Source organism: Epargyreus clarus, unplaced genomic scaffold (genome assembly GCF_041222505.1).
Source record: "Epargyreus clarus isolate Ecla_fem2 unplaced genomic scaffold, WU_Ecla_fem_2.2 ptg000017l, whole genome shotgun sequence".
Taxonomy (NCBI): Eukaryota; Metazoa; Arthropoda; class Insecta; order Lepidoptera; family Hesperiidae; genus Epargyreus; species Epargyreus clarus.
Window position 1 is genome coordinate 5,833,708 of NW_027332225.1, and position 13,042 is coordinate 5,846,749.

The 13,042-nt window shown below is 35.8% G+C and overlaps 1 protein-coding gene across 5 annotated transcripts; it reads left to right on the plus strand.

Annotated features, from left to right (window-relative positions):
• The first annotated feature begins 1,247 nt into the window (after nucleotides 1-1,247).
• LOC140748985 (tubulin polyglutamylase TTLL13) lies at nucleotides 1,248-12,595 on the plus strand. 5 transcript variants are annotated; one of them, XR_012103010.1, is made up of 19 exons: nucleotides 1,248-1,350; nucleotides 1,430-1,563; nucleotides 1,646-1,751; nucleotides 2,442-2,619; nucleotides 4,161-4,361; nucleotides 4,667-4,759; nucleotides 4,836-4,977; nucleotides 5,289-5,404; nucleotides 5,575-5,703; nucleotides 6,322-6,475; nucleotides 7,154-7,225; nucleotides 7,499-7,665; nucleotides 7,941-8,036; nucleotides 8,918-9,044; nucleotides 10,218-10,421; nucleotides 11,296-11,436; nucleotides 11,778-11,876; nucleotides 12,068-12,198; nucleotides 12,409-12,595. XR_012103010.1 is itself a non-coding variant. In XM_073081982.1 (18 exons), the coding sequence occupies exons 2-18, from the start codon at nucleotides 1,558-1,560 to the stop codon at nucleotides 12,415-12,417; spliced, it is 2,040 nt and encodes a 679-aa protein (XP_072938083.1). In that variant the 5' UTR covers nucleotides 1,248-1,354; nucleotides 1,430-1,557; the 3' UTR covers nucleotides 12,418-12,595. The 5 variants fall into 5 exon arrangements, 4 of the variants coding, with proteins under 4 accessions (XP_072938083.1, XP_072938082.1, XP_072938084.1 ...); XM_073081982.1 differs by lacking the exon at nucleotides 12,068-12,198 and having other exon boundaries at nucleotides 1,248-1,354; XM_073081981.1 differs by lacking the exon at nucleotides 12,068-12,198.
• The last annotated feature ends 447 nt before the right edge of the window (nucleotides 12,596-13,042 follow it).

The window sequence follows — 13,042 nt, forward strand, 5'->3', positions numbered from 1 at the left end:
GAGCAAGCAAGACGGGACTTCATACCCACCGGTCTCTCATATGCCGCGTCTGCGTTTGCAATATGGGGGGTGGGTAGGGATTATTCGGGTCTCGAGGGTACCCTCTTTGCCCGGGCAAATTCTCAAGGGGGTGAATACCCCACGGATTTTTTAATATTCTTTCATAATAATATAATATTATTAATAATAAGATAATATAATGAGACAACATTAAAATTATACCAACCCCGCTGTTTAGCGGGGGGTACGGGACTCGGTCAAATTACCAAGCTGGCAGTCCCCCTCCTGATGGTCGGAGGGAGGAACCAACCCTGGGAGCTCCCGCGGAAGCGGCCGCCCCTCAGGTGGTCGATCGTGAAGGGGCGCGAACCCCTTTAGGTGGGAGTGTGCTCCGGCCTCAGCTCAAACTCCTCCACAGACTGCATTTTAAGGTCGCACTCCAACACGTCGTTCCTGACGTAGCGACCAGCCCCCACGATCACTCGCAAGACCAGGTTCTGCTGCGCCTGGAGACGCTGTCGGTTCGACCTAGAGACCAACGCGTACCATGCCGGCCCCGCGTAGGTGAGTCGGGAACGAATGTAGGTCTTGTAGATACCTAGTTTCGTTCGTACCGGTAACCTGGATGTAAGCACCGGTCGGAGCATCGCTCGGGCCACTCGGGCCTGGTGGATCGAGTGCTCCACCTGCGGGGTCACACGCAACGAGCGATCGATGCTACATCCTAGGTATTTAACATGGGTCTGCCAAGCTACCTCCGTTCCCCGGAGACGTAGCGGCGACGGCATAATACGCTTGCGGCTGAATAGTGTTGCGACTGTCTTAGTTCATTGCGCTCCGAAGTCTGAATTTATAGACTATCTAGACTACAAATATCTTAGAGCACTTGAGATATTTTATATTTTGCTCCTGTGTACCAAAGAGTATTGTAACCTATGTAACTGTGTACTATTAAATTTATTAGGGTAAAAAGGTCAAGTTTATATTACTATGTATGCAAGCAATACTCATAAAGATACTTATAAGGTATGTAAGCTTTAATATAATAGGATTTGTTCTTAGCCAGATATAAAAAAGCTAGTAATTACGTTACTTAAGATAGATAACGTATACACATTGAAGAAAATATTTATTGTCAGTAAAGTATACAATAAAATAAAATTATTCTCTGCTTAGCATTTGAGTATTATTTTTATTATCAGTGGCCTGCATTAGCTACTTTAAAATTCTTCTTTTCTTCTGTATGGTTAATGTCAATGTCATGCAAAATTGACAGCCGGTTGACAAAACAAAAAACAAATTCCGACAATGATCCTGGCAAATTCTTTATGAAATTAGTAAATAATAAACGTAAGTGAGTATTTATATTAAATAAAAATGTGTTTATCATCGTGAGATTATTATTTTGTGTGCATTATTTTTATTACAGCGGAATTTTCGGTCGTACAATTGTGGTCTCTTTTTTATGATATTTTGTTTGAGAATTGTTATTGCATGCTTGAAAATGCCTAAAACTTTTTACTATACCTTTTGAATTAAAAAAAGAACTCATCATAAATGGAGGTAAGTGTTTTCAACATTATAATTCGGAGGAAATCTTGTTTGTGTTTGCAAATTTGATCCTTATGGGTATTTGTTGTTTTAGCTGAAATTACCCGAAAGTTTCTTACACGACGAAGACCAATTATCCCACCGTAGTTCTAAGCCTACTTGTTCGGTGCCTGTTCAAAGAAAACATGATAAAAACCTGGGTTTGTAAACATGCCTTATTTTTTTTTATTTTCAAAGTACAGTGTAAACTCTATATAACGGCACTGAAGGGACTGTGCATTTTATGGCGTTATAGAGAGTGGTCGTTAAATGGAGAGAAGAAAAATCAGAATTAGAAAAAGAAAAAGTTTATTTCAGTCTAGTGTTAGTAGTTATGTACATAAAAAAAAATCTTATTTGAACGCTATTGCGAGTAGTTTGTTATTTTTGTCTGACGTCTTTTGCTGCACCAGTAATTTTGTTGTATTTTTTTAATTATTTTATTCATATCTTCTGATATTGAGGCATCTTGGTGACAAAGGAAGTAATTTTCCAATAATTTTGTGCAAGCAATCCAATTTGTAAACAAAAGAACGAATTTCTTAGAAAGTTTCGTATGCATGATGCCGACAGACGAGTTTATTGCGGGCTAAGATAATAAAGCGACAAAAGAACGTACACAGGTGCGCAGTTGTTACTAATTTTAGCAACTTAAAAGGTACTTTTTGTTTAATTGTGGTCGTTATTGAGAGTGGGTGTAATGCTATGTAGAGTGTATCATTGTATGGAATACAAGCTAAACCAACTACGCCAATTGTTTTCGACGCATTAGAGAGTTTGTCGTTAAATCGAGTGACGTTACATGGAGTTTACACTGTATATGTACATGAAATAGTATTTTATAATTTAAGACGACAAAATTGCATCAGAAAGATTATCTAATGAAGAAACGGCTGAAAACATAACATCCCTATTGATGAAAAATTATGATGCAAAACTATATGGTGAAGATGATACATCACAACCAACCTCCCGTGCTGCCCCCATAATACCTATAGAAACCACACGCAAGAAAAAGAAAAGAAAGAGGTAAATATCTATTTAATATTTGCCAAAATGAAGTCTTGTAGGATTAACAAATTGTTTTTGATTACATTGTAAGCAAACAAGTCATTTGGCATCCGTCCAATGTGCAGTATCTATGGAGGTATTTAATTTTACATATAACAAGATATATAATTCTAATACTGAAGTATATCTTGAATTATGCATGCAATATTTTATCTTACATATTAATTTGTAGAGTTTTTTAACAATTAATAAAGAAAGGTCAAATTATATTTAATTATACAGGGTGAATTTTTAAAACGGGCCTTCAGGGCTAAATCCGAAACTATGAGGATTATCGAAAAATGCTGAAAGGAGTTACGAGGCCGATTTTGATAAAAACTAAAACTGCATCATTAGTTTTTTAAAATATCTTTTTCCCTAGCCGGGAATCGAACGAGTTCATTTTGAAAAAAAATACACCCTCTATATTATTCCACCATCTCATAGTGTTGCTTATAAGGATCAAATTCTGGGAAGTAATGATAAATGACAAAGTAAAGGAAAAGCCTTATTTTTGAGAAAATTCAATTTTTTTCATAATAATTTGGCAGTTAAGTTTCCGCCATTCATTAATTTAAACATTTTTTGGCCTAATATTTCAAATCATTCGAAAGCGGACGTTTTGTTCTCCAAGAATTTATATTTTTATGTTCGACTTAGTTAAGATTATTTTGAGGACCATTATAATAGATTTTCAACTTGTACCATTGTAACATTATAATAGAGTTTCGTTTAATACAGGTGTAAAGTTGACAATTTGCGAGAATGACTTTTTCGAGTCAAATCCGAGTGATTACTTAACAAACAGATATTGAAAATCATATTCAACGTTGAAACGAAGTTGCAAACAACAACAAAATTAAGAATTTACTAATTAATCACTTATCTGTTTTTATTAAAAAGTAAATCCTAAAAACGGCGGGAACATAATTGCCAACCTATTACTTTCTCATACTAAGCCGTTTGTCATGGCCATAACATCGAAGAATTAGTTGATTAACCAACAAATTCTTCAATGTTATCACTTATGTATAGTCCTAAAGAATTATACATAAGTCATATGTTATGTATAATCCTTAAGGATTAGTATGCCAAGGTATGAAAAAATATGTATTTTCTTCAAAAATTTTCCTTTTTCTTTAATTTGTCACATAACATTACTTCCCAGATTTTGATCCCTATAAGCAACACTATCAGATAGTGGAATAATATAGAGGGTGTATTTTTTTCCAAAATAAACTCGTTCGATTCCCGGGTAGGGAAAAAGATATTTAAAAAGTGTAATGATGCAGTTTTATTTTTTATCAAAATCGGCCTCGTAACTCCTTTCAGCATTTTTCGCTAATCCTTATAGTTTGGGATTTGGCCCTGAAGGCCCGTTTGAAAAATTCACCCTGTATAATTATAAACTACATACTTTAGCTAGATAAGCTTACAAATTAACTATTTAATATATTATACAATAAGTAAATCATATTTAATTGATTAAGAACAAATACTGAAGAAACATTATTTTTTAGATCTCAAATATCAATATGTCTAACCAACTGCCGCTATGAGTCTATAAGAAAAGTTGCCAGTGCATTTGGTATGCGTGAAGTGTCTGAGGAAGATGCCTGGAACTTCTACTGGACTGACATGAGTGTTTCAGTTGAGAGAGCTAAGGAGATGAAGAGGTTTCAGCGCATTAACCATTTTCCTGGAATGCTAGAGATTTGCAGGTAAATAATAATTATATTATATGTTAATATAAACAACTGATAAACTTTGACTAGGCATAGAGTTGTCTATTGAACACAACTGTGTTTATTAATTAAAAGTTTTATATAAAATTATTTTCCTATTAAAACAGAGACATGGTAAATATTTAGTTGGATCTGAGATAAAACAATGATGACATTTAATTGGTTTTTCTGATGAGATAATGTTTACTTATTTGCCTAATTAAAATTATTTTAGTTTTAAAGTTTGCCTTAGTCTTTATTACATACAAATTTAAAACAACATCTGTTACAATTTATTTCAGAAAGGATCTTCTTGCAAGAAATTTGAATAGAATGCAGAAAATATATCCAAAGGAATACAACTTTTTTCCAAAAACATGGTGCCTGCCTGCTGAGTGAGTTATTTAATATGCCTGTACTTTTTATAGCCTGCATCTTGTATGTTCCTAATTTAACAAAACATTTTTACAGTTTTGGTGAAGCCTTAAACTACAGCAAATCACGGAAAAATAAGACATTCATAATAAAACCAGAATGCGGCAGTCAGGGTCGTGGCATATATTTGACTAAATCATTAAAAGACATCAAGCCTACTGATAAGCTGATTTGTCAGGTAAGATTTAATATAAACATGTCTAATAGTATCTACTAAAATACTAATAAAATAAATTTTGTATATCTAAAGATCCTTCAGTATTGTATTTAGTATAGATATATTTAAAATATTTTCTTGCGGTCTATTGGTTATTGTTGTGGAAATACAGTAACTCTTAGCAGTAAATTATGCTAATGATTCATGAATATCTTTTTAATATACATAGTTAAATTATCAGATGACAAGCCTAGTTGACAATCTCCATGTATTAATTAATAGTTTAAGTCTCATTGATTTACGTCCCTTTTTAAATATAATGGTTGTTTTAGGTTTATCTATCAAAGCCTTACCTGGTTGATGGTTATAAATTTGATATAAGAGTATACACACTTATAACATCATGTGATCCACTTAGAATTTTCGTGTATAATGAAGGACTTGTAAGGTAATACAAATTTATTTCTTAATTTCTTACCTATAACTAAAAACAACTAGGCCAGTGTTATCATAATATTAAGAGTAATGAGATAATTTACTTTATTAATTAATGTGAACTTATTTAAGGTGTAAGATTACTTTATACTAGACATAATTATAATGTTTCGTATTTTCCAGATTTGCCACTAGCAGATATGCAGACCCCAATGTCAACAATACAACAAATGTTTTCATGCATCTCACTAATTATGCATTAAATAAACACAGTCGTACTTACGTTTATGATTCTGAAGCTGGCAGTAAAAGGTATGGAAGAAGTTTTTTTTTTTTTTATAATATTGGAGTAGCAGACGAGCTTGCAGTCCACCTGATGGTAAGTGGCTACTGCCGCCCATGGACATCTGTAATCAACCCCAGATAAGATTAGATATTCCTACCTAAGGTCAGCCACAGATGCGCTGCTACCCCTGAGGACTAAGCTGGAACGCCTCGGAAAAGTCTGTCTCCCTTACCACACCCTTCAAACCGGAACACAGCAGCGCCTAACACTGCAGTTATTAGGTAGAAATAGGTGTGGCGGTGGTGCCGCCGGAGTCGAACCACAAAGGGTTCTACCACCTTCTAAAGTTAATTTGAACATTTACTATAGGCCCACTTATAAACTTATAATAGCCCCACTGTAAAATTAGGTGTGGTGGTTTTCAATCCCCAACTCATAAACAAATTCAGACACCCAGATTTCCAGTAATTTGGCTGGGGGTCATTCATCATTCATTCATTGGACATTCTGCACGATATATCAACAAATATTGAGATACATTGATCATCAAATACCTCCATATATGATTTATTTTCAACATATGAAGTAGGGGTAGCACATTGTTTTAAGAATAGCTTGTTAAACCTACAACCCTGGAATACCAGGAAGATATCGACGTTGAACAAGATCCTGTTGTCGCAAGGCATCGATCTGGACCGGCTGTGGCACTCCATCGACCAGGTGATCGTGAAGACGATCATATCCGCGTGGCCGATCCTCAAGCACAGCTACCACGCATGCTTCCCCTCGCACGACATGGTTCTGACCTAACTTGTCTGTTTCACAATGTTTAGAGATTTAAGAATGTATAGTTCGCGCCAAACTGCTAGTCCGCTCTGAATATAGAAATGAGTCGCGTCGCCATAGCAAATTGTATGTATACACCTCCTCGCAACAACTTCAGAGCGGACTAGCAGTTTGGCGCAAATTATACTTTATATACTAAATACCTACTTAATTACGCTGTATTGTTTGTGAGAGATTTTAAAATATAAAAATAATTTACAGAATATTTTGTTGATATTTACATCCTTACATACATGTTCTTTTTAAAATCTCTAAATGTTGTGATAGCTTTATCAGCATTTTACTCATTGAATAATATTATAGCAAGCAGTGTCGTGTCGTACTTATCAGATTAAGTAGTTATTAATCATTCATATACTCTTACAAATATATGCCACTTTACATACATATGTAAATCTAGTTTGAATAGCTCTTTCGCTTTCCACTTAGTCAAAATTTCTAACCCTTGTAGAAAATTAAATTAGATAGCTAATAAGAGTTGATTGTGTTATAGTAAATCATTATCTTAGGTTCATATTCATATGTTTTATTGATCTTGTTACTTAGTAATTACTTATATACTTAATTATTAGTAAATTATATTCATTAATACTTTGTTTGTTTTTTTATCAATATATTTTCATCTTTCAGGTACACGCTTGTTTTGAAATCCTCGGCTTCGATATTCTCCTAGATCACAAGCTACACCCCTTCATATTGGAGGTATGTATAATATTGTTTTGCATTTATATTATAAAGGGTCAAAATAAACAAGCTTTTGCCGATATAAATTAAAAAAAGAAACTTGTGCTACGACAGAAATTTTGTTAGGTTAGTCTTAAGTTAGAAGCAAATCCTAAACTTCTGAGCCCTTAGCATTAACTATTTTTACGCTACCAACTTATTATTACTTGTAAGTAAATTACTAAGATAAGGTTCTGAGTTGGGTTGCATTAATTTAGCTTTTTTGTGCTATCAATTTATTCATATTCGCAGGTCAATCACTCTCCGAGTTTCCACACGGACACGCAGCTGGATCGCGAGGTGAAGGAGAGCCTGCTGACGGACACGTTCACGATGCTCAACATCTGGCAGTGCGACAAGAAGCGCGTGCTCGAGGAGGATCGCAAGCGGATACGGGATCGCTTGCTGCAGACTAACAAGTGAGACTAAACTGAAGCCAATATAAAAAAAGTGATGGAACTCTTCATAATTCGAATGTGGAACCATTAAGAAGCCTTTTTCTGGCCTTCACAACAATGTTAAGTGATGTTATATGAAAAGTTATAAATCGAGAGACAATCACATCACAAGCTTCAATAGAAAGATTCTTTTTCAGCGCAAATAATATTACTTAAAGTGTAAATTATAATTTTTGTACAATCCATACACAGATTGACTAATCTAAGATCAGAATTCAAAGATTATTCATTTACAGATTTGCAGAGTTCACACCAACTGAAGAAAAGGAACCCGAGAAAAGTCCATGGCAGACACAAATTCAGTGGGAGGAAACGCACTTAGGCAATTTTAGGTAATCAAAGTGCACCTTGATTTGCGGCTTCTATAAGTTGTAATGAATTTACAATGTCAAGTAATCTCTATACTGTTCGAAAATTGGATAGGTGACCGTGGCTAATTTCTACGCTAAGGAAACGTTAAGCGAGCTGTTCCTATTATTAGCAGTTATATAATCTTATCGGAGGCGTTATATGGTGTTATGTCGAAATTTTCTTGTATAAAACCAGTGGCGGACTAAGGTAGTTGGAGGCCCGGAACGGAAAGTTTGGACGCCCCCGGTGTAAAAAGTTGATTTGATTTTATAAAATTACAAATGTCACTTAGACTCATTCGCCGACAAATACGTATAGGTATTTCAATAATGGTTTGATAGCAACTGTTTGCCCAAGTACAGGGGGCCCAGGCGGACCGCCCTTCCCCCTTAATTAGAGCGTATAACATGAAAAAATACTGGCAAATGTTCATCCTACTGGTACTCTACGCTAAGCATAAGTTGACTGTTATAAGCTTAAAAGCTTTCCTGCTTTTCAAAAATACCTAAGCTTGTCCCTCGTTTAATCAATCATAGCAGTGATAGCCTAGTGGTTAAGAAACACGGCCTCTCGATCGAGGAGTCCAAGGTTCGAATCCTAAGCACGCACCTCTGATTTTTCAAAGTTATGTGCGTATTAGAAATTAATTATCACTTGCTTAAACGGTGAAGGAAAACATCGCGAGGAAACCTGCATACTTGAGAGATTTATAAAAAAAAATCTCAAAGGTATGTGAAGTCTACCAATACGCACTTGGCCAGCGTGGTGGACTATGGCCTAATCCTTCTCATTATGAGAGGAAACCCCTGCCCAGCAGTAGGACAGTAATGGGTTGTTGATGATGATGATGTCGTGTGCGAAGGCGGGTGTACCCCGTGGGCGAGCAGTACGCGTCGCTGTTCCAGCAGCCGTCGGGCTCGCTGTACTCCGGCACGGCGTCCTCGCGCGCCCGCGGCGACTGCACAAGGATACAACGGGAAGAATTTCTGGTAACCAACTAATTATACGATAGTATATTAAAATATTGTTATACTTATCATTACACTTGCAATGTAATCTAGTTGGTGTGTCTGAAATTGTCTATGCTGTTCTCTTTCGTTCGGAGAGGAGACTTTTCTTTATTAATTAAAAAGTTATTGGATTAACAGTTTGTTATATTAATTGCTCTCAAAAAAATAATCTCAAGATAAACTTAAAGATTAGTGGTATTTTTTTATTGGAAACTACTTTGAACCTTCAATATTAATTCTACTTTAAAACTAATGTTACATGTTATGTTTTATATTGTTCATTTATTTATATTTGATATGGTTAAACTAAAAACTAAATAATTGTAACAAAAATCGAACTTAATACAAGACAGGTCATTTGATAAACGTAAACTTGCAAAACATTTTGCATATTTGTTTCTCGAATTCCACATTTACTGAAGGCTTGAACCACCACGTAAACATAGATAAGGATAGATAACTTACTGCCTTTTAATTGAAGGAAGCCATTAAAGGGCTTAAACGGCTGACAAATGTGTCAGCCGTTTAATGGCTGTCATAGTGTAATTTACGCGGAACAATGCCGACATGTGCAGATAAGACGTGGAAAAACACGAAATCAAAGAAAAAGTGCAGACAAATATCGTTTCATTCGTAAATGACCTTTTTTTTTTTGTTATCGAGGGGGAAACCTTCAAAAGGTACCCGACAACGTGGGAGCGACGCCGGGTTATGTGGGATTTTTACCGCACTAAAACCCCCCCGGTGGCCGTCCTCTGCGCTGCGTAGAGGGCTCCGGGATCTCCAAAGGAGCGCAACCGGAGACCTCTTAGCGCTTTGCCCCGTCGGGCTCCGCCCAGGCGAGCTTGACGCTCGCCACACCATTCGGTGTGCGACCACACATACCGTCGTCCTTCCCGGGGCCGCTGGCCGGGCGGTTCGAGCTCCCACTCTTGCCGCCCGCAACCCCGGAAGCCCGCTTTTAGTCGCCTCTTACGACAGGCAGGGAATACCGTATTTTAGTCCCGGAACTACAGGGACAGTCATTCGTAAATGACCTAAAAACTACATTTTTTTAATATTTTTCAAACACGAAAAAAGACATTTCAATAGTCAAATCTGGTTACATTTTCTTGTTAGGAGTGAGTAATCTTTACTAATCTATGCCCTTAGCAAACAAAAGCGAAAGCGGAGGCGCTGAAGAAGCCGTCGCAGCCGAAGCCGGCGAAGGAAGCAGAGAAGAAGGCGGCGGACGAGGCCGGCACGTGCGCGCCCGCCGCCGCGCCGCGCGCGCGCCCGCGCGACCGCGACAAGCGCAAGGACGCCGACAAGGACAAGGTCAAGCTCTCCACCAAGCCCTCGGCCACGCAAAACGCTGTAAGTTCCTCATATAATATAGTGAATACCGTTCTACTTTAGTCCAGAAGCATATCGTAATCACTTTTTTAACACGCTTTTATTAGCTTGGGTTGTATCTATCTATGTATGCATGTATGTAACGGAATCTTTGACCATAATTTTCCCCAATTTCCACAACTCTGATTAATTTGAAACATTGCACCGATGACAATGCAATAATTTGATAACAGTTTCCCCTTATCCTTATTTGATTAATTAATTCCCCAATTTATGAGTTTGTCACAGATTAAAAAATAAAAAACTATAGAAACACACTTTTATTGCTATTCCGACTAAAAATATATTTATATTATAACGACAAAGAGTTTAAGAGTAAAGAAATTCAATTCAGAATAAATAGTGTGGGGTGCATTTTACTGTGGTTCATAACTATTTTCTCATAGATAAATGTCAATACAATGATTGTAACATTTGAAATATCAAGCACCCCAGGCTTTTTACTCTGAATTGAAACTCTTTACTCTTAAACTCTTTGTCATTATAAATTATTTTCTAGTTTTTAGTTCGATTAGCAATAAAAGCGTGTTTTTTTAGTTTCTTAATTATTTATTTAATAAATTAAATAAGTGTACGATATCAGTCTGTGAGTAATAAATGAGTAGAAGAAATAAAATAACGAATAAGCAACATATTCAAAATATAAATAGATACAATAAAATTGTGCTATTTTAGGTTTTACATTTACGATGCGTCAATATCAAATAATATTACACCATATCTGTCTTGAGAGCTATATCATTAACTCATATCCCATAATGGACCTTCACCGTGAGTTGTCATTTCAACAGGAACTCCACAAGATCCACTTCTACAGTTAAATTACTTTTTTCAGCCTGTTGAAAAAGAAATAAAGCCACCGTACGTGGTGTGCTCGTTCGAACCGGACCCCATCGTGGAGAAGGAGGAGCGGGAGCGGGTCAACCTGCTAGCGCAGCGGGACTTCCTCATCCGGAGCTACGGGATGCTAGAACAGGTACGGTTACAATATGATTTAGATTTGATCGACAGGATTTTCTGTATCTTGGTCATTCTTGGCAGTTTAGTCAAACTGTTTTAAGTAGAAAGGACGGGGCAATGTTTCAAGTAGCACATTGTGTCGTTTGATAGTATGTTTTTTTTTACGTATGTATGTTATTTTTGTGAAACGAATTAAATTATCAGCGGTTCATAAGATGCAATGAATTCCTATTTATAACTATAATAAAGTATATTAGGTCACATAAATCTGTTTGTATAATTTTTAAGGTTAATCGTGATTGATTTAAATATTATGGATTAGATCAGCAATTAGACGTCAAAATTATTATTTCACAGATATATCTAGTAATGAAAAAAATGGGAACGTTACGACCTGAAGACGAACGTAAATACGGCGTGTACGGCAGGCTGTCCGTGGTGTCTAATACATCTAAGGTAATTTCTTACTAATTAACTTCCTTTATCATAAAAATTACAAACTGCTTACATACAGAGTTAGATCAAATATTCTTCTTTGTTTCATACAACTTACGATTACCCATTTAGGTAATACACACACATATTTATCTGGCTTCAAAATTTAATTTCTTTATCTTTAAATATCTATTTTTGTATATTTTTTACAGAAATAATCAAACTAAAACATTAATAAAAATTGTATGTAATAAATCAAATTAAGAAGAAATGAAATTATTTGTAAAGGAAAAAGAGAAAATATTTTTAAATAAATTTTAAAATGAACGGGGCCATCTTGTAGGTAAGTTTTATGAATCAACTGAAGAATATGTAAAATAAATATTTTATACTGTTATAGTCCGCGCCAAACTGCTAGTCCGCTCTGAAATATAAATGAGTCGCGTTGCCATAGCAAATTGTATGATTATACCTGCTCGCAACAACTTCGGAACGGACTAGCAGTTTGGCGAGGATTATAATACATATTTAAATATTTTTTTTTTTCGCGCAGATTATGTAATATGCGGAGGAAGAAAGAAGAAACAAAGCATTCATTTTATTCATAGCGATATATATTTCCGGTCCATATTAATTCTGAGTTTGCCGGTTAATCAGTGCACGTTCCTATGTCAAATGTAATTTTAATCATGCTTCTTTGTACAATGATAGTTTTCGAAGTAAAAAAGTTGTCATCTTTACTTGTTGTTTTTTATTTACAACTAGCCGACCCGGCTAACTTTGTACTGCCTCATAATCTATTTATCAAATATATTTCATATAACATATAGCCTATGTTACTCGTGGATAATGTAGCTTTCGAATGGTGAAAGAATTTTTAAAATTGGTCCAGTAGTTTTTTAGCCTATTCATTACAACAAACAAACAAACAAAGTTTTCCTCTTTATAATATTAGTGTAGATTATCAAAGCATTCAAAAATTATCCTTACCAGGTCCAACCTAAGGTGATCCTCAAATCGATACAGCAATTTCAAAAATTAGTACTAAAGTGTAATTTAGGACGTCCAAAACTGAAGCAGGTGCCTGCTCATGCGGTTGTAATACAAAATAATATGAACAGAGCCCACAGGCATGGCACGTCCGCCTGGGGTATATAAAAGTGCGGCGGGCGCACGGCGCGTTCGTG